The sequence below is a fragment of the Pseudochaenichthys georgianus genome, chromosome 16, assembly GCF_902827115.2.
Source record: "Pseudochaenichthys georgianus chromosome 16, fPseGeo1.2, whole genome shotgun sequence".
Taxonomy (NCBI): Eukaryota; Metazoa; Chordata; class Actinopteri; order Perciformes; family Channichthyidae; genus Pseudochaenichthys; species Pseudochaenichthys georgianus.
The window spans coordinates 30,472,067-30,499,017 of NC_047518.2; the positions used below are offsets into that span (position 1 = coordinate 30,472,067).

Below are 26,951 nucleotides of genomic sequence, written 5' to 3' on the forward strand. Positions count from 1 at the left end.
GGAAATGGATGATTTGTATGAACTCCCTTTTAATGGTCACACACATACACAGCACCACACAGTGATATTTAGTGTCTGCATTTAACCCATCCTAGTATTAGGACGGTGCTGTAGTACCTGTTACTGGACGTGTGTGTTTAATACCTTTTGACTTAAAAAATTTAAAAAAGCATTGTTGGACTTATTTTATTCACATTTTATTTTTGAGCTTATATCTTGCTCGTAGAGGTTAAATTATATTACATCTCTTAAAATACATTGGCTTTAAGTTACAAACAAGATCTATAAACTGTCATACACCAGTAGAAGTTTAGGCTGAAGCGGCTGTACATCAATCAAGTTTACATCTCTTTATTCCCTCAACAGATGAAGACACACATGATGAGGTCTTACTTAAAAGAAAATGAATGGTTCCCAAAAGAAAACGACTTATTTAGCATAACCTTTTTTGTTTCCTCTGCGTCAACCAGTAGTACGAGAATATATAGAATAATAGCTTTAATAATCAAAGGTACCACCTCTTGACCACCGGAAAGATATTATTCTGTAGAAGTGCACCAGTGGGGTACCATCGGGGAGAATAGTGCAATTTAATTTGCTGGCACAAGTTATGATCAGAAAACAGTGTAGCTGTTGGTTTCCCCGTATCCTGCCTCCTGCAGGTACTGCTCAATGTTTACTGTCCCAGACGCCTTGAGGACTTTGTCCGAGGCACTTTTCTCTCCTGAGGCCAGCTTACGGCTCACCTCAGCCAGGGTGGGTCGCTCTTGTTCCTTCCACTGGCAACACGCCTTAATGATGGAGTGTCTGAGAGAGAGAGATTAACAGCACATCAGTTAAAGAGGGAAGCTCCACTTCAGGTTTGGTTGTGTGGTCTGATGCATGGGGTGGATACTTACAGTGCGTTGGAACATCCTGAAGGTTTTTTCAGACTTTTCCCTCGTTGATGAAACTGCAGAAGCTCATTAACTGAGATTTCGGCAAATGGAGCTTCACCTGGAAGGAAAAGAGGTGAATATAAGAGTGGGAGATGATATTAAGGTAAATGTATTTTCACATTGCATCATCAATGTATTGTGTTTTATAACAACGTTTCAAAAAATCACAAAAACCTGTTTTTGGATAAAATAGCTGCATGTGCGTATTTGGCTAATCTAATCAATGATGCTACTTTATCACATTGAAGATTTTTTGTAGGTACATTATTTAAATCTAAATTCAACTTACCCAATGTTGCCATCTCATACAGTAAGATGCCAAGTGACCAGCTGGAGAGGAACACACAGACATTAGTTACACTCCAACATAAACTGAAAGGACATAAGTCAATAAATGATCTAGTGTTTTATGTTGCAACAGCAGCATCTGTCTTGTATTGGAAGATATGAACAAGAGACAATGCCAGAAATGAAAACAGAACAACTCACATGTCGCTGCTCGGCCCGGCTGTTCTCCGAGCTAACAGCTCTGGTGCGTGCCATTTCTTCATGCTGGCTTCCTCTTTCTTAGTTTCTCCCTGGGTCTTCCTTGTGTAGACGCCATGCAGGCCCCAAAGCTTGGCTGTGATATCCTTGGTGACCAGAACGCTGAGGGCACGAATTTGTCCGTGGAGTAGATCTTTGCTGTGAAGGAACTCCTGTTTGAGCAACACACAAGGGAAATCTCAGGATTAAAAACACATCATCTGTGCCGTTTATTCCAGTTCAGTCACCTGTAAACCCTCAGGTAAGAGGAACAGGAAAACCAAAACCCTCCCCAGCCAAGTGAGTCAAGGAAATACAACAATTGAACTATAAATAATAAATATTGTAAGAGTATCAGCTTATTGTAAAGCAGAGATTTGAGAGTCAAATATGAGGTCTGCGGGATGTTAGCATACTGACCAGAGCTGAGGCCACCTGAGTAGCCATGGTAAATATTCGTCTCTCAGTCATCTCACATGGAGGATCGGCATGTTCCTAAAAAAACACACAGAGAAGTTAGATTGCCATTCAAGGATGATAGATGAATTTACATTGCTCAAATATATGGTTTATCCGTTTTTGTAGTATACCTGTCTGCATCGCCACAGGTAGCTGAGCAGGTCTCTGTTCTCCATCTCCTCCACAACTGTAACCAGTGGAGCTCGAAGTGAGACCACACCGACAAGCTCCGGCAGGAAGGGGTGGGGTCCCAGCTGGGAGAGGAAGGAGGCAAAGTCCAGGAAGTTGTGTCTCTCTGTGGCATCAGCAGAGTCTGTGAAGGGCAAGAATGAGAGGGATATGAGGGGTAAATAAACACTGCAGTAACATAATTCGGGACCCCCTTGACAATGAGATGGTGCATCTCAAGTGGTTTATCCCAATGAATACAATTTCTATATATATATAAATCATGTCCTCAAAATCAAATAAGACAATTAAGAGCTTAATTTGTATGTCATTTTAATCATCTCACCATTTAGGACTCTCAGCACCACGTTCCTTTCTTCCATCCGGGCCCTGTAGAGGGACACGGAGGAGTCGGAGCGCAAGGTGAAGGCCACGGTCAGAGGAGTGACCAGGTTGAAGGACTCTGGAAGCCTCTGGCGGGGCAACTCTCTGGGCTGGGCGATGGGAGTGAAACTGGGCTTGAAGGGCTGAGGTGGGGGGTCGGGCGGGAGTGGAAGAAAGGGTTTGTCCATAGCCATGGTGAGGTTTTTTGAGAGGTAATTGCTCGGGGGGTTGAAGGTGGAGTAGGAACTGGGCACCTCTAGAGCGATACTTTCATGCTCCATGACATTGATACCTGGTGGAGCTACGGACAGAAAGTCAAGAGAGAGACACATTAAGTATCATTAGAGACAAGAGCAAGCATTTACATGAGAATAGGTAAATATAACACTTTATTTGTGAAGGACTGGAAAAAACGATGTTGTGTTATTAAATTGTGTTATACAGTGATGCTAAATGTCATGGGTCCCTTTTATTACACCAAAGATGCTGTTAAATGCATAAAAATGAAGGCGCAAAGATTAAAAGTTGAATGATTTGTAGAAACACTAAGTAAAACATTGATTCCAAGAGTTAGAAAAGCTGTATTGTGTTATTTTTGTGACCACAGCTAGAAGTCCATTTGACCACTGACAATGTGGAAAAACGAGTTGTGTCGTTTAATTTGGTCAAATTCTGGCAGCTTTATAATTTGTCAAATTGACAAAATGATTATTCAGTTTTATAGATTTTCTGCTGAGGAAAAGTATAGTTTAATGTGGGACAGTATAAAAAGGTGATAAACAAAGAAAATAAAACTGGTTATAATTAGGCCTACATCTTCCCTTAAAAAAATCTATGCCTGGAACCAATAAGCTGACTGTTTGCTGGCAGTGTAGATCCAATTTAAAATGTGTGACATTGTGCTCTGTGATTTAATGTATACCATTACTAACAAACATATTGCTGTCTATTTCAGAGTCTTACCATCGATGCCATGCAGCACTCTCCTGGGAGTCGACTTTGAGCCCTGCGGACGGATGCGATCGACTTTCTCTGGACAAAAGTGCAGCAGGAAAATAAAAACCACAGTGACCAGGAAGATGGTCAGCAGCATGATGGGCACAATGATCACCTCCTGCTCGTAAACACGGATCTCTGAAAACGGGAACAGACACAACAACACATCAAAGTCTGCTGGACATTAATGTCAAAGTGGCCGGACCAGGTTAATGTCAACATTCCTCACAGTCTGTCTCAGCTGGGAAAACTTACCACAGATTGTATCTCCATGCGAGCAAAGGGAGTCTGCCTGTGATAATGAAGACATCCTGTCAAGAACAAAAAGATTAATCAAACAAACGTCACTCGGTCATGCTTTATATTGCTTCCGTATGCAAACATACTTGCAATGGCTTAAAGGTATTTTGCATTTAGAAAACAACACATAAGGTGACACTAGTCATGAAAGCATTTGTCTCTGTGGCTGAATCTGTGGAAGAGTAACATGACTCTTGTAGGTGTCCAGTATGTGAAGGTGTGTGAGCAAATGTGTAATTTAAGAGTTTGTAGGCCTATCACATTCTGAGGTGTGCTAAAACTGTTTCCTCCAGATACTTAGATTAATGGCTCTGACGCCTCACTAAATTGCTTTTGTTCAAATCATCTTCATTTGAAACTTATTTCAACACTTTTTTCCTGTTTGGTCTTACAGACAGACCTCAATCATTGGCAAATCAAAAAATTAAGTATTCAAATATGAGCTTCAACAAAGCTGTATACAATAATACAATTAATCATCTCATACTGAGGAATATGTGTGTTGTATATCTGAATTCAGAGCTGCTTTGTGTACAGGAACAGTAAACACTGCCAACACACTTGGGACATCTTAAACAACCTGATCATCCTTTTGCGTTAGATCCAAGCTAAACTGTAAACCTGTTCATCTGCATTTTTAAAACCATAAATGTTAGCATTGTACAACACGCCCTGAGGCTAAACATTAAAAGGCAAATGGAGCATGGGCTTGCACACACAAACTGGTAGTATATTACAATAATCAAAAAACTAGTGTACATAGAGAGAAACACAGCTTTTACTAGATTGATATCATAAACCTTTACTATACCTAACAGCTTAACGACATAATACAAACATGTAAAAAGCAGTGTAGGATAAAACACATAAATAAAATCCTTACCTCAGTTTATTTAGATGTGTTTTATATCCCCAAATTAAATTAGTAATCCTTGTATTCCAGGCTCATGTTTTTCTCCTTCTCCCAGTCAGACACTTTTCTTGCATCCTCCCAGCTGAATGTGTTGTCCTGGTTCAACCGCGCTGCTCAAATCTTCATTGTCTTGTTTTTCTCAGGTGATTTGTCAAGCTCAGGGGATCAGTGCGCAGCCCTCTGTTTGCCTATGTTACACCTTGTGTGTGTTTTCGTAACTCCACCCTCTTCCCCTACTCCTTCTCCGTCTTCTCTCTCACTTACCGTTTCCTTCTTCCTCCTTTCTGTCACTCGGCCGTGTTTAAGAAGAGATATCAGGTTTATGCCCTGCCTTTCTAAGAGTTCGCTCTACCACATTCTGCAATTAGCTTGTTTCAATAGAGTCGACATATGTCAGCTACTACTGGCCCTGCCTTCTCCTCTTTGTTTGGGAAAACTGGTCCTGTCACTTTGTAATTTTTAGGTCTTTCGTTACACTTGTTTGGCTCTCATTGTACTGAAACTTGTATGACAAGCTTTGCCAGCGCTGGAGTGTTTATCAAACTGCATTTATAAACAGGTTCATACATTAAGAGTGGAAAAGCAATCCCACATCACACTCAAATTTTGCAAAAGTACCTAAACAACAATGTAACATTACTCAATTACAAGTAAAAGTCCTGCTTTAAAATGTTTTTACTCAAGTCAGTACAGAAGTTTTGTCGACAAAATGTGAAACTATACTCATTCTGCAAGGAAATTAACCGTGTGTAAGTGATGCATTATTATACAATAGGTTGTTTAAACTGATGCAACATTTTATTTAACTGTTACAGCTGAGTTAAGGGGGAGCTAGTTTTAACTGATTTTTTACTTCCTGGGTATCTGATGTGTGAACACCCAGAGGCCACACCCTCTGCCAGCCTTTCACGAAACAAAGCTTCCCAAACCTTTCAGAGATTCATGACGGATATGTATAGCGTAGGGCACTGAAGAACGATGCTGTTCCTACTTTGTTTGGACCAGCGGGAGATTCGGGTACACAACCTGTAAGTATTCATTGTTGTTTGTGTATTTATGATGTTTAAAACAAACAAGGTATCTACCCATGCCCGGCGCCGTGGGAGGGCCCTCCCATTTGACATTCTTGCCCTCCCCCAATAAACACGATTTTTATTATTTATAATTTTTTTTTTACATTTTTGTTGTTATAAATAAAATGTGAACTTTTATGCTACGATGTAAGTGATATCAGATAGTAACTAAAACGAAAAAAATCGCAGGCTACGTCAAATAAATTCATGTGTCTGTTGTGATTTGTGATTCGTCCACATTTAGACCAATCACAGCATCACACTCTGCCGCCAATTCTGGCTCAAAAGGTCTAAGGATTTATTAAAACGAAATAGCGATGAAAGAGCTGCAGCTGCTGGCGACCCTGCACCTGCCGTTGCAGCAGCACGCCTTAATGTCACAAGCTTGACCTCGGCAAACCCCGGGGCTGAGTTTGCGAGCCAGCCTTGACTCATCACGGCGGCCGCCACCAACGCTTTCCTCCGAGGCACAGCTCCTTGTGCCCCTACCATCACCACCCGCCAGCATCCTCCTCCTATTCCGTGCCGGCGCCTCCACTACAGACGCTACCTTGCTGCACATCAACAGGTATATTGGGCCAGCAACCGCTCAAAGACCCACAGCCCCAGATGATCTTGGGGTTAATAAACCAAACCAGGTGAAACTGGATCGTTATCCGGAGATTGTTTTCAGGAAAGAAGCGCACTTTTGCCGCTGCATGGTACAACAACAGACCATGGCTTGAAGATTCGTTAAAAGCAGACGCAGCCTTTAGTTTCCCCTGTAGACAGTTTAAAGTAAATACATCTTCATCTGATGCGGCTTTTACTGTCAAAGGTTTTTGCGACTGGAAACACGCATTACAGACTGATAAATGACTGCTAAGGCATGCCGCATCAAAAGAACACATTTCATGTGAGAGTGTGTGGAAAGAGAGACAGATAAGCGAGGAAACAAATAAGGAAATTAGTACTTTGGTGAAGATCAGCTGGCACGGAGCCGTTATTACGTGTCAGCTGTCGTTGATATTATAGCTTTTTTAGCTGTCAACCAACTCCCTCTCAGAGGTGACCACGATTCACTCCACAGCATGTCCGAGTCAGGCAGTGCAGAGTGCAGTGGGCTCTTCCTATCGCTGTTTGAGTATACGTCTGTTTGAGTTGGCCAAAATAATGGAAAGCATTCCCCACACAGCAACGTACACCTCTCACGACATGCACAATGCCATAATAGAGCTAACAGCAGTTCATCGTCTCCGTCTCTACTATTTCTCTCCGAGTGCAACGATGAGGAAGCTGCCATCCTTAACCAGTGTGCCTTGCTCGTGATTTACCAGTGTTTGTGCTGCCACGCACACAATGTTTCAAAAGTGGTTCGCCGACACGGAAGCCTGTCTGCTCCTCACAGCAACGAGCCTCTCAACGCCGCGACCAATCAGAGCACACGGGCTCACAGGGAGGCCAATGTGAGTTTGGAAAATTGCACAGTATAAATCTATTTTAGTATACCTCAACAATGGAATTATGATCTGCAAACATCGCTGCTACAACCCGCTGCTGCAGATACACGCTTTACAACATCAGGAGGATCAGGGACGTGCACAGACATTTGGAGGGGCTATTCAATAGAGTCTGGCTGCAGACCGCAGCAAGGAGGCGGATCGTATAGGGGTGTTTCCTAAAGGCCCGCCCCCACGTATTTCTTCGCTCTCTATTTCTCATTTATTTTAATGCTTTGAATGAATCATAAACGAACTTTGAAAAATAATAATTATAATTAATTTGCATAAAGAATGAAGAGTATACAACCCACAGAGAAGACAAATTCATAAATTGTAGGCATATCATTTTTCACTGTGCAGTGGTAGTAATTATTATTCAAATCAATCAACTACGTTTTATGGAAGATATTGCTGTATATCATTTAACAACATGAGTAGAGGTTTCTGTACACCTAAAATACTGAAGTTTAAGTTACTGTCCTGATGTGTATCATTCATTTGTTCATGTTGTGTCTGGTGGTAAGATTAATTAAAAAATATATACAGTACATACAAAGAGGAAAGTCTTTATTAAACAAACATTTTATTGGCTGTTCTAATTATTATTAACCCCATCAGCCATTTTCATGGAAGGTGCCTCCAGCATCATAAAAACAGACAATTGTGTGTTAAGAAAAATGACATTACAATAAATATAAACATGCATCTCTGGAAAATACTATTACCGCTGTTTCAACTTGTTGTTCGGCCATCTTGAAAGAACGAATTAGTGATGTGTCGGTCGCGAACGAGCCGGCTCAAAGAGCCGGCTCTTTTAAGTGAACGACGGGAGCCGGCTCTCGCCCGCGAACGAGCCGTTTTTTGTTTTGTTTTTGCGGAGGGATCTAGATCGGCATGAAGGCACATTATGCAATGTGCAATGTGGACATTATCCCGCTTATTACACATGGCCACATTCTCAACAAAGTAACGACATGACTCCCAATAATAATTGAAATGCTTTTATGGATTTAGAAAAAGATTTTATTGATTTAAAAAATAGTTTTATGTATTGATTTAAATTGACATGCATCCGCTAAGAAAAGTAGTCCGTTGTTACTGTTTGAACTAACGTAACAACGGCAGGAACTGCTTCTATAGTGTTTTTGAGGAGCTTTTTGATTACAGATTTGAAAACATCGTTGCTTGCTTTAAAAGTAGCACAATTCATTATGTCAAACCTTGGAAAGTATCTAGATATCCCTGCCCTAATGCCAAAAGTAACTGGCAACTGAATATGTGTCGCCGTTTGATGTCTATGTCTGGACCGCTGCGTAAAAAGGAGGGTTTCTGCCCATTACTTCTCTTCTTACTTCTATAAGAATAAAACACGGAGGACGGAGATCTCTTTTTGTCCCCCTCTTCTCCCCGCTGCAGCCTAGCAGCTGATCTCAAAGCACGCTCCCCTCTCCTGCAGGGAGAAAAACTATATTTATATACTTTATATAGGTTGATACAGTAGCCCCTTTTTTTAAATAGTTTTATAGGTGTTGCTATCTGTTTTGTGTAGCGTGGTTCTACAAGCAAGTCAATGCATTCATTGGGTGGTATCAGAGAGTTACACGGGTCTGTAAATGCAATGAAAACAATTGGCCACAGCAAATAATTTATATTAAACATGTAATTTTTACTTTTGAATACTTCAGTACAAAGGATGTATTGAATAATTTAAGTGATATGTGTACACATATAAATCATTAGTCAAAACAGGGCTACATTTGATTTAATTAAAAGGTATAATATGTGGTAAACTGAAGAGCCCTTTGGGAGCCGAAAGAGCCGGCTCTTCTTGGTGAGCCGAGCCAAATGATCCGGCTCACCAAGAAGAGCCGGAATTCCCATCACTAGAACGAATGACTTCTTCTGCGAGGATTTATAAAAGCAGCTGGAATCCCTTAAGTTGCATTACTGCCACCTACAGTATGTATTTCTGCTGAGTGTCATTATTCTATTGGATACAAAAAGTTAGGAAACGCCCCTATAGGATCCACCCCTATACGATCCGCCCCTATAGGATCCGCCTCCTTGCTGCGGTCTGCAGCCAGACCCATCTCGGGCTATTGCTTTACACTAGAGAAAGGGCCTCCCCCCACCCCCCCGAAAACGTAAGAAGTTTTTATAAAAAAATAAAACAAGGGAAATTGTTTGTTTTGCGGTCCATATTCATTAACATATCTAATGTTAGGATCTATTAAAGACAAAATGCGGACAATTCTGTTTTAATGTAGTTTGACCATTGTTGTGCCTTAAATAAACTCACTAATTGATTAAACCAATTCAATACGCATTATTCTTATCCTTATCATTCTTTATGAGCGCAGTAACTGTAAGGTATCTAATTACTTATTTATTTAGTATTCCATAACTTAATAACAGATATGGTCAAACTAAAGTATGAGACATGGCAGAAATCCTACAATGAAGCAGGACAGTGAAGAGTTCTCCCGTGAGAGGTCGATCAAGAGAAGAGAGAGAGCGGTGAGGGAGTTTACGGAGCAGATGAAAAGACACAGAAAGACAGAAGCACAATAACAATATTTAGGTGTAAATAACCGACGGTGTCAAGAGGAAGTAAAGTCCCCTGGTTTGTCCCCTATACTCTAACTGCCATGAGAAAACTCAAAATCAATTCAAGCATATTTAAAAACGGGGACATTTCCGGGGACAGTTTGACCCGAGGATTGGCCACCAAAGCCAGGCAGGCACATGATCACCATAGCCATATGAGGCCAGACTCGGAGGGCTTTCCTTTGCTTTTCAGCTGTCAGATTGTAAACAAAGTCATGTGACGCTCAGATGACAGCGCTGACAAGGTGTGTTTTATCGCAGCGAGACTCTACAATACTAATTGTGGGCTTCTCATGTTTATTCGGCCACAACAGAAAAAAAAAAACTTTCGCTCTCTCCAGAGGGGCAGGTCAGCCAAAAAGTTCAAAAGGGCAACATTAGCCCATACCTGTGCACGTCCCTGAGGAGGATACGTCCCCTCCTGACCCAGAAAGCAACGCAGGTTCTGGTCCAGGCTCTCGTCATCTCACGCCTAGACTATTGCAACTCCCTCCTGGCTGGTCTACCTGCATGTGCCATCCGACCTCTGCAGCTCATCCAGAATGCAGCGGCTCGTCTGGTCTTCAACCTTCCTACATTTTCCCACACCACGCTGCTCCTCCGCTCCCTCCACTGGCTTCCAGTAACTGCTAGAATCCACTTCAAGACAATGGTACTTGCGTACCATGCTGCGAATGGATCTGGCCCTTCCTACATCCAGGACATGGTTAAACTGTACACCCCAGCGCGTGCACTTCGCTCTGCATCAGCCAAACGACTCGCTGCACCCTCGCTGCGAAGGGGACCCAAGTTCCCATCAGCAAAAACACGTGGGTTTGCTATCCTGGCTCCAAAATGGTGGAATGAGCTCCCCATTGACATCAGGACAGCAGAAAGCTTACACACCTTCCGGCGCAGACTGAAAACTCATCTCTTTCGACTCCACTTCGAGCGATAGAATTACTAACAAATAACTGCTAACAAAGCACTTATATACCAATAAAGGACTGGCTTATCTATAGCCAGTTGAGTAGCACTTGAAATGTTTGGCTCTATGAAACCTGATGTACTTATATGATTCTGTTTTCTTCAAGGTTGTATCTTCCTGGTCGAATGCACTTATTGTAAGTCGCTTTGGATAAAAGCGTCTGCTAAATGCAATGTAATGTAATGATCAGTAGAAATGGCCATGACATGGGACCTTTAATGTTTTGCTACACAACTTTGCAACTTTTTCTACATTTTCTGGTACTTTTGAAACATTGTTGATCTGTTTTGTGTATAATCTGATTGGTAGTAGATGAGCTACTTTACCTGACTGAATTTGTTGCCATCCCATGTGTAACACCCAGGGGTGTCAAACTCTATTTCATCACGGGCCACATTCACATTATGGTTGCACTCAAAGGGCCGGTTGTAACTTTGAGACTATATAAAAATACATATATCAATATTTAATATATATAAAACAATGTATTATATGACATCATTGCCTCTGCATTGGATTATTATCGGATAGGGTTATAACTTCATAATTAACTAGGTCTGAAAGCAGAAGTCTAGGGCAAATAATTGCAAATCTCTTCAGTGAGAATGTCACAAAATGATTTAAAAAGAAAAGCCAAACCCCCCAAAAAAAGTGACATTTTGAAAAAATCGGTCAAATCCGAGAAAAAAGTCAAATTTGAGATGCATTGTGCTCCATGTGTGGGCAATGTGTTTCTGTAAATCGCCATGTAACCGTATAACAAACATGATATTCTTTGCAAGCTCTTGTGGGGCCACATAAAATGAAGTCGCGGGCCGGATTTGGCCCCCGGGCCTTGAGTTTGACACTCCTGACCTACAGTAAGTTTTGACATCTAAGATGTATTTCATAACAAAGGTTCAACAATCCATAGTTTATCTATAACCACATCCTGTTTAATGTTTTAAGGCAGTGGAGTGTATCATAGTTATTATTGCCTTGTCTACCATAAACCAGACTAACAGACCGTCCCACTACCAGTAGAGCCACATCACTAGCAGGACTACATTTTTTTATTTGGTTTAACAATACAGGAAATAACACAATTGCATCATTTTCGTGCATTTGTATTTAAAAACAAAAGATCATCTGGAAGTAGTCAATGTTATTTTTAATATGCACATTAATATTAGTACAATGTTATTTTACATTATATACACGACTATTTATTATAAGGTATTTTGGAAATACACTGCCTGGTTTCAGAAGGCATAGACAGAAATATGCAATTTGAAAAATTAGGAAAAATCCAAAGAATTGTAAACAAATTAGAATCTGTGATTATACCGACGGTGTTCAAAGGCAGCTTCTGTATCTCACAGCTTGGCAGTTGATTTGTCAGGCAGAGGTCCCAGCCACTTCTCCCCTTTAACAGAGAACAACATGAGAATGGGTAAGTTAAACAGTTTCAGCTTGAAACAAAAGAGAAAGCCACATTTTCTAAAATGGTCTAAGGTTTGTCAGTCTTAATATAAAACTATATTTCCATAGAAAGTGGTGTTTATTTATCAGTGACTTATAGAGAGTGCAATGGTATAGTAATGCCATGTCAAGTGTCACATCTTACATTTGTGTTCTATGAATGCAGAGTAGGACTCACCAATACAGTGGGCCAAGAGCTCAAATCTGTCAGATCCGAAGAACAGCTCTGGTTTTCCATTTAAGTGACACACCACAAGGGGGAAGCCAAATGCCTGGAAAGAGGAAATAGGAGAGGGTTTGGTCAGCATTGCATTATAATGTTTGATTTCTCTTGCAAAAATATAGAAGGTTAACTGAAAGACAACTGACCCCATAATCGAGGGCCTCCTCTGTTGCACTTTTCAGCTTCTCTTTGACCTCCTGTGAGTTGCACAGCTCCAGGGCTCTCTTAATCTCGCTGTCAGACAGTCCTGCTTTCATTGCTGCCTGAAAAATAAACGTGACAACCACTGAGCGGTACATCCTAAAGCTGGGGTAGGTAACTTTCTAGCTGTCATTACTTGTATCCAAATACCTGAATGAGTTTACAGGCAGATACAATGTTTTTCTTTCTTTTCAGAGCATTAGATTGATCGATTAAGAGAATTTAGACGCTTTTATGACAAAAATGCTTCTAAAATGAATAGTCTACCCTAGGTGTATCTTCTCAGATACAATGAGCATGGATATGTCGGTACCTCAGACAGTGATGCAGGCTCAGTGATGTCTCTGTCCTCATACCAGATCCTTCTCCACAGCTCCCTGGACACCCGCTCCACCCGCTCATCTCCACTCTTTTCCATCTCCTGTACGGCTGTCACAAACCGCATTGCATTCAACGAGCCTATGAGAAGGAAAACAGATGAAGACCACCTGACTGTGCTGCATTATTAGCTTTGCTTAATTACGAAACAATACCACCACTGTCATGTGCAAATTAATCCAGCAGTGTTTAATCAATACACACCATGTACCTTTTTTGAACATGGCCTCAGGGACGTCAGCTGGAGGCTTCAGGGGAACATTAAAATACTCTGACAAGCGGTTCAGATCCTTGCCCATGTACAGGAATTTGTTTGGAACCAGACCAGGGGGCTTGTTACCTGTCATGAAAGAAAAATACTAACATAACAGCACCAACAGCGTTTGCACATATACAAGTCAAAGTCCAAAAGCATTTATATTATAGGGCTATAATAGGTAATGCATTAAAGATTGTTTCACATTAATGTTGCAGCTGATAAAGGTTGAGCTCATTTAAACTACTTTATATACAGCTGGGTAGCCTGTGAATCCCCACTCTGCTATCTTGTCTTATCTTAACCTTTAATAATACATGATATTTTATTAGTTATGTTATTTTGTAAAATGTCTGAAACTAAAGTTGACAATTCATTAATGGAGTAAAGTTAGAAGAAAATGGAAATACTCGTAAAGTACAAGCACCTTAAATACTTGTTATCAGGAGCAGCACTTGAGTACTTCGTTACTTTGCACCAGTGTTTATTTACCTGATCCTTCCATGACGCCGCCCAGAAATGTAGGTCGCAGTCTGAGCTCTATGTTCCACACTTTTCTGTAGCGGCACATGACCTGTAAACACAAACATAAAAACGTGTCTTAATTCTTTCGTCGCTTCAATTGTCAAGCAAATCTGTTGTCGAAACTGTAATCAAAGACGACACAAACCTCAAAGGCAAGCCAGGAGTAGGGAGAAACCACATCGAAAAACAACTCAATCACTTTCCTGGATGACATCTTCAGGTCTGCAGAGGATCGAGGCTCTCAGTTTTTCACTTTGATTAAATATAAAGTTAACTGTTAACAGAAACCTTTTCTAGCTACTACTGTGCGACGCGAGGTGTGTCAAAGTTCAATAACTTGATACAGAAATGCTCGGTGCTCTGTGGTGTTATGTCAAGTCAAATCACCACATATTCCCTCAACGGAAATTATTTAAACGAATACCATTTGTTTTATTAAAGCATATTAATTATATAGCTATAAAAAAGCAAAAGTTAGGTAGAGCTAAAGGCTTACAATGCATGACCGCCATGATTAAGTATAAAAGTACACATTACTGCAAAAGTTCACATTACTGCCCTCTTCCGGAAGTAAATGTATATGTAGGCTAAATGCGTTGGTTACATATGAACATGATAGATACTCTTCCATCTTATCTCTCTTTATATGCGGTTTTATTTTATATTTCAATTATTTTTTGCTGTTATGCAAAGCGACTGACAATAAGTGCAATCAAACATGAAGATACAGACTACAAAGACATGTGTAGACTACAGTAGGATGTTGTGCATTTAAACACAAAGGTGGGAAGTAACTAAGTACATTTACTCAAGTATTGTACTTAAATACCATTTTTAGTTACTTGTACTTTACTTGAGTATTTCTATTTAATGCTACTTCATACTTCTACCCCACTTCAATTCAGAGGTAAATAGTCACTTTTACTTAACTACGTTTATTTAAACCCTTTAGTTACTTTATAGATTTGGATTAATGATGTGAAATATAATCAACTCTTAAATAAGACTTTAGTTACACCTGGAGTAAATTCACAAGCTATCGTACAGTATACAAAGTAATTAAAACTAGCTGCACCTTTAGCTTTGATAACACTTTAATTCATCAGTAATTATAATACAATAATAAATACAAATGCAATAGGGTTTATATTTCAAGAGAAAATTAAGTCACCTGGAAGTTGTCAATGTTATTTTTTAATATGCACATCATTTATAGTACTTTGATATGTTACATTATGTACACTAATATGTGTCAGAAGGCACAGAAATATGAAATTTGAAAAATAAAATACATAATTGAAATACGAATATGGAAGCACTGCCAAGGTGTTCAAAGGCTTCTGTGTATCTCAAAGCTTGGCAGCTGGTTGGTCCGGCAGAGGTCCCAGCCACTTCTCCCCTGCAACAGAGAACAGCATGAGAATGGAGAAGAATCCTAAACAGCTTCAGTTTTAACGAAACGACAAAAGCCACCTACATCACAGTGTGTAAAGTTGTCAAATGTTTGTCAAAATCCCTTAAAATAAGTATATGCCAATGTCATTTTAATCTTTAGTTTGTTGCTTCTACATTACATGTGCTTGTGATTGTTGCACAGTACACCTTACCAATACAATGGGCCATGAGCTCAAATCGGTCAGACCCAAAGAACAGCTCTGGTTTTCCATTTAAGTGACACACCACAAGGGGGAAGCCAAATGCCTGGAAAGAAGAAATAGGAGAGAGTTTGGTCATTCAGTTAATAAGGTTGAATCTACATGAATGTTAAAGAAAAACTGAAGGAAAGCTGACCCCATAATCCAGGGAATTCTGTGTTGAGCTTTTCAGCTTGTTTTTGATCTCCTTCGAGTTGGACAGCTCCAGTAATTCCTTAATCTCGCTGTCAGACAGTCCTGCTTTTATTCCTGCCTGCATAAACAAAACAACAACAAAAAACCACTGTGACTGCATCTATTTACTTCTGAAGTATGCATAGCATACCCTAGCTTTAATCTTCTCAGACAACACCAGACTAGATAAGATGGTACCTCAGACAGTGATGCAGGCTCGGTGATGTCTTTGTCCTCATACCAGATCCTTCTCCACAGCTCCCTGGACACCCGCTCCACCTGCTCGTCTCCACCCTTCCCCTTCTCTTGTACGGCTGTCACAAACCGCATTGCATTCAAAGAGCCTAGGAGAAGAAAACAGAAGAAGACATGGACGCTGTTGCATTACTAGCTTTGCCCAGTCAGAAGTAGTACCGCTCTTGTGCAAACACTGAATCCAGCCATGGTTTGAATGAATACACATCATGTACCTTTTTGGAACATGGCCTCAAAGGGGTCAGAGGGAGATCGCAGGGGAACATTAAAATACTCTGACAAGCGGTTCAGATCCTTGGTCATGTACAGAAATTTGTTTGGAACCAGACCAGGGGGCTTGTTACCTGTCAAGAAAGATAAATATTTTCTGAAAAAAAACGAGCTTTATCACTTGTAGCCTGCCAGCTTATCCTAACTTTTTACAATGCAATATTACGTTTTATTTGTCGATTAGATTTTGCTTAATGAATCTGAGTCTTTAAAACAGATAAAACATACTTTATTAATCCACCAAGGGGAAACCAAATGTTCACAATGATGTTCTTTTAAAGAGTACACTAGTACACACATGCAAACACAGGACATAATGCAAACACAAAATGCAGTAAAGTAATAGTTTTAAATTGCAGAAAATGGAAATGCTAAAGTGAGGTACAAATATCTCCACATTGCTATAGTAATTGAGTAAATGTACTTTGCACCACTGTTTATTTACCTGATCCTTGCATGACGCCTCCCAAAAATGTAGGTCGCAGTTTGAGCTCTATGTTCCACACGGTTCTGTAGCGGCACATGACCTGTAATCACAAACATTAACACGTTTCTTTATTCATGTCTTTGGTCTAGTTGTTAACCTGTTGTTAACCAAGGCTGTGTGATCGAAACTTAAAAACAAACCTCAAAACCAAGCCAGGAGTAGGGAGAAACCACATCGTAAAACAACTCGATCACTTTCTTTGATGTCATCTTCAGGTCTGCAGAGGTTAGAGGCTTTCACTGTTGTCTTTGCTTAAATATAATGTCAAGTTAAAAGTTAATAGAGAGTGTCAGTGTGCTATGCTCAGTGTGTCAAAGTTCAATAACTCCACACAGGGCTGCCTGCTCAGTGTTATAAATGCAGGCTATGGTGGTCAAAACAGTGACGGAAATTACCTTAGCTTGAAACGTTGTTAGCATGTGTTTTTTTTTAATCCGTATCTAGCTGCAAATTAAACTAGACTGCTCTGACTGGTGTGGCTTGTACCATAGACTCTGCACCGACCGAGGATTGTTATTTCTTCTTCGTTTGATTTTTACGACTGGTTGCATCCTGAATGCTGCACTCCTGCCACCCTCTGGAGTTAGCATAGTGCTACAGCAAAAATGCTCAACTTGCGTATGGGTTAAAAAAGGATTTATTAAACCAACAATTATTAAATTTTTTCGAAAATCATTTAAAGGCCCATAACTGATCTATATTTGAAATGTGATTTGATTATTATTTTACATTTGTTAATGTAACTTATTTTCTCAATTACTTTGCTGCATTTGTATGTAGGCTAGTTGCTTTGGTTGAAATAATTGATACAGCATTCAAAATAGCTAGAGTCTCTTTCATCATTTAATGTAACCTTTCAGCTACAACAATAGCTTCTGTCAGGGCCTGACATAATTGCATGTTTAGGCTATTTTAGTGTGAAATACACATTTATGGGATCAGATTTGTAACAAAACTTGTACTACTCTTTAACTTATTTGTTGTTTGCTGTATAGTTTGCAGTCTGATCCGACTTCACCTTGCACAGCCTGTAAGGTTACCATGATAGCCTTCTCTCTGTTTGTTATATGTTAATTATCTCATCAAACACAGTCCTGTATTCACTCCTGATCCTGTTCGTCCCCATCTCTTTATTTCTTCCATCATGTACATTGTCTCCGATACATATTTTCTGAAACTTAAACACATGCTCTATATATACTGACTGTGAGGGCTACAAGCCTCACAAACGAACACACATCGTAAAGGTTGTGATTTTGTTTACATTACACAGACACATTGATTAAAAATATCTATTGTGATTTGTGTTGTGTGTAATCCTATTGTCAGTGTCTTACAGCTCACCTTGCTCCTGGCAAAAGGCTGAGCTGATGGAAACCACCTGCCTTTATAGATGTGTCAGTTAATTGGACTACACCATTCCTCTCAAACCCTGAGGGGTGCTTGAAGAGGCCACTCCATTTAAGTCACCCCTTTTTAGAGCCTCTTTCCCCTGCATGCAATAATGGACTGACCAGTAGTGCTATAAATTCCTGCAGTGTGGAGATGAGGGGGGGTATGTGAGTTGCTCTTGGACAGAAGAGCACACAGGATGTCACCCATTTTTGTGACGTTCTGCTTATGCGTTTACATGCTAGATTGGGTCTATTGATATCTACACCTTTTTGTTTAAACCTAATTGATTGTATTACCCATCTTAAAACTGTACATATATTGGGTCAATAAAATCCGTATTTTTCCACCTCAACCTGCACTCCTGGTTTTTCTGTACCCTGGTCCTTCACAATGATCATAATAAACAGTTCAATACAACATGTTGTCTAATGAGCTTGTTTCTTTTAGCTAAAATAAAATGTATATTTTATCTGTATTGTTATTATTTAATTTTTTATATAGCCCTATGTAAAATATCTGATTACTTCTTCCATTACTGGTGGTATATTCTACCACACCTGTTCTGCTTGATTTTATTTTATTATAACTTTTGTGTCTTAATGTCACAATCAATTATCTTGCTACAGTAGTTACTATATTGGTATCATTACCCCTATCTTTATCATCAAAGTAATCGCTATCACTTCATTTACTTTCCTCTGCTGTTCCTCTCCCCTGTCCCCCCCAGCCCCTCATTGAAGTAAAACTGTTTATTATAACAACTCACCAGTATATAGACTTACAACATTTACTTAAGCCAGTTTTATATCTTTAACATTTCATTTTAAAACATTGTAAATACTTTGTACAATATTACTGCTATAACAATAAAATAATGACATTCTCAGATATACTTTTTACTTTTACACTCTATTTACATGTAAGCCTCCCAGCAGGATAATAAAGTAGTAACCATATAATATTTTAAATCTTCTAATAGATATTTCCCTTTATGTGTCTTCTTGAGGACTGGCTTGATCTCTGATCTCAGACGGCCCCAGACTGTCAGCTGGCAGAGGACCTGGAGATCTGTCACTGAAAATAAAATAAAAACGGTTATCTGTGTTTCAACCTTAAGTCATTCAAAAGACAACATTTTCACCTGTTTTCGTCACTCTTACCCTTCTCCATCTTTCTCTGTCTGTTAAGGAAGATGGACAATAACATTAGCACAAACCTTTCAATAAGTATTTATTCAGTAAAGCATCACATTTATGAATTGTTACCTTGGGCCTCTGTGATGCACTACCTCCAATCCTCCTGGGCACCCCGAGGGTCTCGAAAGAGTGACTCCGCACTCTTATGGCTCTCTAATGACAGAAGAAAAATTGTACATTTAAAATAGTATTGCCAAGTATGGGACAGTACTGTTGAAATTAGAGGCCAACATTAACCTTGAAGTTTTCAATGAATCCTCCACTCCCCTCAGACACCACTCGAGGACCCTCTGAGGATGGGAGAGACGCTATTGATGGATCCCCCATCATGCACTGGGAACGAGTGCAGAGTTCAGCATGCAGGCTCTCCAGCAGCAATGAGCGAGTGCGGAGCTTTTGTAGGAGAAGAGGGTCAGGAGAGCACACAGAGAGAAATCAGAGCTTGGCCACTCATAAATAAAACATTCAAATGTGTTTTGAATGCCTACCTCTAGTCTGCTGAATTGTTGCGCTTTATAGCATGAAATCTCTGCGTTGATGAGTTTCGTCAGAAGGAATTCTCTCAGCAAGGCACGCTAAAAACACAGGTCAGAGGAAGATTTGTGTCTGTTTGTAAAGTCTGAATAAGGTGAAAGCAAAGGAAAAGATAAGGCTGCTGTGAAGTAATATTGAAGAAATTAAAACAGCTTTTCTGATGTTTTTATTGTTACTTACATCAGTGAAGATGGGAGGATCCGGAAGCACCGGACCAAACGGAGGAACATCCTCTCTGGCTGTGACGGACACCTGAGAAGGGAAAATATGTTCACTTATATATCAACTTGACTGCAATTAACTGATACTAGCTCAGCATTAGTGTGCATTTCTATTAAAGTCATGCAAAACATTAGCACAGAATTGCACAGTGCAGTGACAAGATTTTTTTGTATCGTCCCGTGATGAACTTGATTATTTTATATATTATTGATGAAGGATTAAAAAAGGTTAATTGTTTATGTTAAAAAGACAAATATAAGCTTACATGTTAGATTGTTAGATTTGAAATCAATTTCCAGCATTGCTCAGGCCCAGTGTGCCTTATAATATTAGGAAACAATGTTCCCACCAATTAACTTATTAGAGGGAGGATACATTTAACCTAGGTTTGTTTTTCACCCACCTGGTACGCAGTTTCATTCGTATCCTCCGCCCTCTTTATCCTCCGGACCACCAGGAAACAGTGTAGAAAGTGAGACTTGATAACGTCAGATAGAAAAGGGGACTGGCCTTCCTGGTAGACCAAAGCTACAATGTCGTTACCAATGTGCCTTTTTCTTTGTAACTGTGTAGGAAGAAAGATAATGTGTCATTGTTTTTTCACTAGTCCCAAAATACCCTCAGAAACTGTCCTGGAATCATCAGGGTGATAACCGACCTGCTGCGGGTCACCGTCTGTGAAAGGCAGTTTAGTTGCGACATGGAACATGATTTCTCTCCCATGAAAGGAAGTGAAGACGGCATCCCTTCCTGTCTGACCATGACACACATCCAATCCTCCCCTGAACCTAAGGATAGTGAGGAGTATACATCATGTGATATTATTCCTTACATATGTCTGTGTTTTTCATTGCCATATCTACACTGTAGCTAATGTGCACATGACAATAAAGCGTTTAATCTTGAATCTTGTCATTCATGCGGCTTAAAAACATCAACAAGCTACACTTTACCTGGTGAAGCCTTGCAGTTGAATGGTCTCTCCCAAAATAGAAAGGAGCTCTTTAAACTCTTCACTTTCCTCATTGTTACTGAGGATGTCCTCCTCATTGAACTACAGAGAGATGGATGTTTTTCAAAATGGTCGGTTACGATTTATGCGATATTTTATTTGTTATTTTAATGAATGCAGGATTTTTCTGCACAATTTCTTACCTGCCTGTCCTTTTGGTACAAAACCCCAAACTTGAAATTAGGAGACACTCTGTGTTCATCAAATGTAGTTATGAGTTCTGGAGCCTGAGGGATGAGTGGGAGGGAGAAGAGCTTTAAAAGGAGTTAACATAACTGGTCATTTTATTGAAGTTATTCGGAGTATTAGAGTATTACCTTGAGGTAGCTGACAACTTCAAACTTTGAGACAGTCACTCCGTCACAGAGCATCTAGACAGAATACAATGTATTTTATAGACTTCAAATACTTCTGTACTTGGCTTAATATAAATACTTCAACCTTCCAACAATAAGTTTAATACCTTTGCTAATTCAACAGCAGATGGGATGTTGGGGAAAAGAGAGACAGAGAAAGCTCCATTCAGAGAGCACTCCTTCATTCTGTGAGACGAGAAACACAATCTCTGTTTTTGCCTAAAATCACTGAGGGTAAAGAGAGGAACAACTTGTTTATTTTTACCGGTTATCTGTCTCATGTACTGCCCTCAGGATATAGTGATAGTTTTAGCAATTTTATATATCCTAATACACATATGTTGTTATTGTATTGCAGATTTCATCATACAAAAATCATATTTGGCCAAAATGGCTGAAGATGTCAACCTGAGTATCACCCGCAGCTTGCTCTCCTCTTCCTCCAAACACACAGAGAGAACCAGATGCCCCAAAGCAGGATCCACTGCTGTGAATGAGTGATGGTACTAAAGGGGGGGGGGGGGAAACATGAGAAAACATGATTTCAGGAATGATAACACTTTCCTAGATGCTTTAGATAAAGTCTGCTTACTCGTGAGCGGAAGAACTTGTGGTAGATTTTAGCCTCCCGATCTCTCTCCATGATGTCGTAGCACTCGGGGACGAAGCCATAGTAGGAGGAGGTGGGACTCACATCTACAAGCCTCTGCAGTGGGGGGTCTACCCAGTAGCCCCCTAGCTTCGGAGGGAGGATGAGCGGCAGGTCTGCACCTATCGTGAGAAGCTGAGACTAAAATAGACACAAAGGAGCACCTGATGATGATGAGGGTCTGTCGTTTCTGTTGTTAGGGAAAACAAATGTCATGGCGTTCATAGAAAGGTCAATGTCAACACACACGGGATCACACTGTATAGGGAGACCACTCTGTGCCTTTTCTATTCTCAGGTCGAAGACTCACCTTCAGAGGAAGAGGGAATTCACACCGCTGCTCATCGATCCTGCTGCCCTGATGGACGGGGGGAGTATTGATAAGATGATAAGAAACTTCTCTTGCTCAGACGCCACTGAACACTGCACAGGATCAATGGTGATGCAACTCACCTGCAGCTTTTCAATGATTTCAAACAGCTCTGTGTCCTGATACGAACAACCGGCAGCAGACGTCACACACAAATGCAGACGGAGAGAAAGGGAAGGAGAAACGTGGGGAGGAAGAGGAACATGACAAATTGTTCAGCTTCAAATGGAAACTTGTCAGAAATGCCGTATTTTAGAACATATAAATGTATATAATTAAAATAGGATGCTGAACATTTTGATGGTATCACCCTCTGGTTGCTGCTGGCAGGGAGGAAAGGCTTTCTGTCACCGGCAGGAGAGTCCAGTAATATTTCCTCTGCAGTTTCAGGTCTGCAGCAACAGGTTCATTTACAAATCGTCACTTCTCATTCAGCTCTTAATTTAAACAATAAATCTTGAATGTTGAAAACAGCCTCAATACGATGGAAAATAAAACCTTACCTCGTCTCATCTCCACATGTGAATCTGTCCACACTGTAAACAAGGAAGTGAGAACTACTCGGAGAAGAAAATGGAACATCTTACATAGACACGGTTACTTTTTTTCTCTAACAAATATCAAATAAATACTGTTACTTAAACTATTCAGTCTACTATCTTTCAGTTTATGCAGCTAAATAAATGACATAGTTTGAGACGAAAAATATTTTACTCACCCTCCATATGCTCCAAAAGTGAAACTTCTCTTTCTGGAGAAAGACATGTCATTCCTCTTTTCTCTCTCCATAGCTTTGGTGTCACTGTGAGTGTTTGCACATGACAGTTTGCTACCAAGTCAATCAGGGCTGGCTAAGGTTGAATTAATTCACTCTATCATTCTGCCACTCCTCCTCCTCTCTGCCCCCTGCCTCTCGCTCATTTATGCTTCCCTTTCCTCCCTCCGTCCTGCTGTCAGCCAGACGTTCAGCTGTAACTCGCTCATGGTCACAGGTGTAGCAGCTGCTATAAACTATAAAACTGACGAGCTGCTTCTTGACATCGATCCTCCTGCATGTGGATTTTCAGACTGACTGAATTTAAAGATAGAATTGTAAATAAATAAAAGGGTGAGACATTTTCTCCGGGACCTGTTACCCTTTGAGTCAGTAAGGATCATCAATTATTGACAGCACTCACAGTGAGGGTGAGGAGATGGACAGCAGGGGAGGGTGAGGTAAACCTGAGGATAGGGAGAAAGAGAGTGAGAGTGAGAGTGAGGAGGTGTGCACATTTGAATGGTATCACAAATGATACAAATTACATTTCTGTGTCTTATGATAACAGTGTTTGCATGCATGATGAAAGAGGGAGTTAGATCTACAAAACCGATAAAAGTAACATTTTTAGAAAAAAGGGAATGATATAGAAAGAAATGTTTTCATTTGAGCCCTTCTTTCAAACTTTAGGAAAAAGCTGTTTCATGATCATGTATTTTGACCAGAGTTGGAAGCAGTACTTAGATAGTTTATTTAAGTAAAATACTCGTCAACATCCCAGATCTATATACTTCTATACTCCGCTGTCTTTCTTATAATTAAATACCAATTGTTACGTGCCAGGCAGGCTGTACTTGTGTGGTTTTCCTTCCCTCCTGTGATTCTCTCTTCTCCCTGTCTTCTGCACAGCTAATCAGCAGCTGATCAGTATCTGCCTGTGCACCTGAGTCTGATGGCTGATTGGATCCTCTGATTCCTCTCACCCTCAGCTGGCCTATCAGCAGCCAGGGCCGACCATAAAGGAGGCACCCAGGAAGTCTTTTCTCTCTCTCACCCTGGGCCTGTTGCTGATGAGGAGCCTGCAATTGACTGCCTTGTTTAGAAGCTCATTCTACTTTGTTCTGACCTTTGTTAATGTGTGTGTGTTGAGAGGTGGGGGAGTTAGGCAAGTCTGGGGTACCCTGTATATTTCTCATCATGTAGGTAACTAATCTTAATACACACTAGGTTAGCGGATTGTTGCCACCCCTGTATTCTGTTTTGTCCAGTTCTGAGTAGTTTAGTTGGTGAGGGTTTTTGTTTGAGTTTTGGTTTCAAAGGATAGATGTAGAGATAGGCCTGGTTTTGTTATGCTTGTTTCTTTTGTTTGGCACAATCTCCTTTGACTCCTCCTCCTACGGAGCCCCCTAGGGGACATGGAGAAGAAAGAAATTATAATTTGAAAAAATAAAATGTAGTACTTCCTGGTCAGTTCGGCTGCTACGGCAACACAGAAACCACAACAATGGAGTGGTTCATCGATTTTACTTTGAGCTTGGCCTTAAATATAAAGATATAACATCAGTGCTTGGCAATAGGCACGGGTTTCACACATAGACTGTATATATAAAAGGGTTTCACATAAGTGAAGACACCTCAAGAAAACACTCAGAGCGAGGGGACATGCACGTTCCTCTGAGCTGAGTTATTGACAGATTCGAATTTCGCGGATCAATAACTCATGAACATAACATTGTAAAAATACAAACAACATGACTTTACAATCATAGCAAGGTAGACAACGAGCTACAGAGTCGTTTTTATCAGAACAGTTCGATACACGCCGTCATCCGAGCTAAACATCAAGAATTGGTCACAATCTGCAGCTGATGGGAGGAGTGCTTAGGGACCGTCTACAAACTGCAACGGGGTTTTGCGAGATCTCGCGATATTATTTTTATTTTTTTTCAAATAATTTTTTTTTTCTTCTCCATTTTCCCCTAGGGGGCTCCGTATCCTCCTCCCACGAAAAGTATTTCTGTTCAATTTATGTTCAGTTAGGGCTTTGTTACTGTCTCCAGGTCCCCTAGACCTTAATGGGGACGTAACACAAATGGGGTCTCGTCCGGGATATCTATTTTCCTGAGCTAAAAACAACCAATAATTGAGAAGTCATTGTAGGTGTTGTACATTGGCTGGAAAAAATGGGTTTTGACGTACAGGATTTTATTGAAAGTCCAATTGTTGATAAGTTGTATTCCTGTCGCAAAGATGACATGTTATGCATAGCAGCTCACTATAACATTTCAGTAGACAAGTATAAAGTAAAAAACGAGCTAAGAGATGAAATCCTGCAAAAACTAGAGGGGTTAAAGATTATTGTAATTACAGGCATGTCAACTCAGCCTAGGGCTGATGTGTCTATTGATGATGATGGGGAACGTGTGGTTGGTGCTTCCTTTATAGAACAGAAGAGTCGGGCTGTATTAGCTACACCTAGAATTGACAAGGTTAATCTGGATGGCTACTCCTGCAAGGCTTCCTACGTTTGAGGCTTTCTCTCCGGGTAGCTTTGGTGCAAGTAGTGATGCCAAACTGAAGGTTCGTCTTGCCCGTCTTCAGCTGGAGGTCCAGGAGAAGGAAATGGTGCGTAGAGTGGACTCTGATTACAAACTGCAGATTCGCAAGTTAGAGATAGAAGCTGAGAAAGAAATCACGTTAAAGCGGCTTGAAGTTGATGCCCTGAGAATCTCTTCAGAGCAGACATTTGAGAGGTCAATACCTTCGCATACAGTCTCTCATACAAAAGTTTTGATGTTAGTAAAAATATTGCTTTAGTGCCAACTTTTAGAGAGTCAGAGGTTGACTCATATTTTGTGCTTTTGAGAGAATTGCTACCGCACTGGTCTGGCCTAAAGACATGTGGCCAATCCTACTTCAGTGCAAATTAGTAGGTAAGGCTCAGGAAGTGGTATCTTCACTTTCTTTGGAAGAAAGCTTGCAGTACGAAGTGCTTAAAGAGTCGATCTTGCGTGCTTGTGCCAGAGGCCTACAGACAAAAGTTCAGACAACATAAAAAGTCTGCTACGCAGACATTTGTTGAGTTTGCGCGAGAGAAGGGCATTCTCTTTGATAAATGGTGTGCGGCTAATGAAGTGAAGGATCATTTTGAGAGTCTTCGTCAGTTACTTCTCTTGGAAGATTTTAAGAATTCTTTGCCTGAAAGGATGGTGATATTCTTAAATGAACAGAAGGTTACTTCACTGGCTAAGGCAGCTGTTTTAGCGGATGAATTTATGCTCACTAACAAGACTGTTTTATTCACCCTTGCGCCCAGATAAAGCTTCAGATATCACAAACCGGAAGACCTGATCTTGGCCCAACAACTTTTGAAAGGTCTAGAGGACCACCATCACCTCCACGGGGGCCCCGTGAGTGTAACTACTGCCATAAAACAGGACACCTTATTTCAGGGTGTCATTTCTTAAAGCGTAAACAACAATTTTCGCAACGCTTTCAAACGCCAAAAGGCATGGGACTCATTAAAGGAGTTTCCCTATCAGACATAGAAATGTCCCAGGAAGATGATGTACCTGATCCCTGTTTCAAACCCTTTATTTCCAAGGGCTTTGTTTCTTTAACAGGGGATCCTAAAGACCAGCTGCCAGTACAGGTACTTAGGGACACAGGAGGTTCTCAGTCCATTATTAGGGAAGGCATCTTACCTTTAACCTCCAGATCATCATGTGGATCAAGTGCTGTTGTTCAAGGGGTAGGCATGACAC

The 26,951-nt window shown here is 40.5% G+C and overlaps 4 protein-coding genes across 6 annotated transcripts; all 4 read right to left on the minus strand.

Annotated features, from left to right (window-relative positions):
• Positions 1-93: 93 nt before the first annotated feature.
• styk1b (serine/threonine/tyrosine kinase 1b) lies at positions 94-5,349 on the minus strand. 2 transcript variants are annotated; one of them, XM_034102872.2, is made up of 10 exons: positions 4,654-5,349; positions 3,726-3,781; positions 3,438-3,608; positions 2,437-2,775; positions 2,054-2,235; positions 1,884-1,958; positions 1,428-1,636; positions 1,228-1,268; positions 900-996; positions 94-807 (listed from the first exon to the last, which is right to left on the minus strand). In XM_034102872.2, exons 2-10 carry the CDS (start codon positions 3,778-3,780, stop codon positions 615-617), a joined length of 1,362 nt encoding a protein of 453 aa, XP_033958763.1. In that variant the 5' UTR covers position 3,781; positions 4,654-5,349; the 3' UTR covers positions 94-614. The 2 variants fall into 2 exon arrangements, with proteins under 2 accessions (XP_033958763.1, XP_033958764.1); XM_034102873.2 differs by lacking the exon at positions 4,654-5,349 and having other exon boundaries at positions 3,726-4,008.
• Positions 5,350-11,789: 6,440 nt separating this feature from the next.
• LOC117461037 (glutathione S-transferase kappa 1-like) lies at positions 11,790-14,360 on the minus strand. The gene is made up of 7 exons (XM_034102715.2): positions 14,001-14,360; positions 13,823-13,904; positions 13,286-13,414; positions 13,010-13,155; positions 12,642-12,758; positions 12,451-12,544; positions 11,790-12,216 (listed from the first exon to the last, which is right to left on the minus strand). Exons 1-7 carry the CDS (start codon positions 14,067-14,069, stop codon positions 12,167-12,169), a joined length of 687 nt encoding a protein of 228 aa, XP_033958606.1. The 5' UTR covers positions 14,070-14,360; the 3' UTR covers positions 11,790-12,166.
• A 669-nt stretch (positions 14,361-15,029) lies between these two features.
• Positions 15,030-17,232, minus strand: LOC117460910 (glutathione S-transferase kappa 1-like). Of its 2 annotated transcripts, XM_034102532.2 has the most exons (8): positions 17,092-17,232; positions 16,837-16,947; positions 16,655-16,736; positions 16,155-16,283; positions 15,883-16,028; positions 15,647-15,763; positions 15,463-15,556; positions 15,030-15,254 (listed from the first exon to the last, which is right to left on the minus strand). In XM_034102532.2, exons 2-8 carry the CDS (start codon positions 16,903-16,905, stop codon positions 15,205-15,207), a joined length of 687 nt encoding a protein of 228 aa, XP_033958423.1. In that variant the 5' UTR covers positions 16,906-16,947; positions 17,092-17,232; the 3' UTR covers positions 15,030-15,204. The 2 variants fall into 2 exon arrangements, with proteins under 2 accessions (XP_033958423.1, XP_033958424.1); XM_034102533.2 differs by lacking the exon at positions 17,092-17,232 and having other exon boundaries at positions 16,837-17,085.
• Positions 17,233-18,892: 1,660 nt separating this feature from the next.
• On the minus strand, positions 18,893-23,468 carry rap1gapl (RAP1 GTPase activating protein-like). The gene is made up of 19 exons (XM_034103216.1): positions 23,149-23,468; positions 22,934-22,987; positions 22,741-22,822; positions 22,514-22,549; positions 22,371-22,418; positions 22,004-22,201; positions 21,820-21,917; positions 21,519-21,597; positions 21,373-21,426; positions 21,199-21,282; positions 20,997-21,097; positions 20,702-20,831; positions 20,447-20,608; positions 20,002-20,073; positions 19,776-19,862; positions 19,525-19,680; positions 19,357-19,440; positions 19,252-19,271; positions 18,893-19,165 (listed from the first exon to the last, which is right to left on the minus strand). Exons 1-19 carry the CDS (start codon positions 23,217-23,219, stop codon positions 19,081-19,083), a joined length of 1,701 nt encoding a protein of 566 aa, XP_033959107.1. The 5' UTR covers positions 23,220-23,468; the 3' UTR covers positions 18,893-19,080.
• Between the last annotated feature and the right edge of the window lie 3,483 nt (positions 23,469-26,951).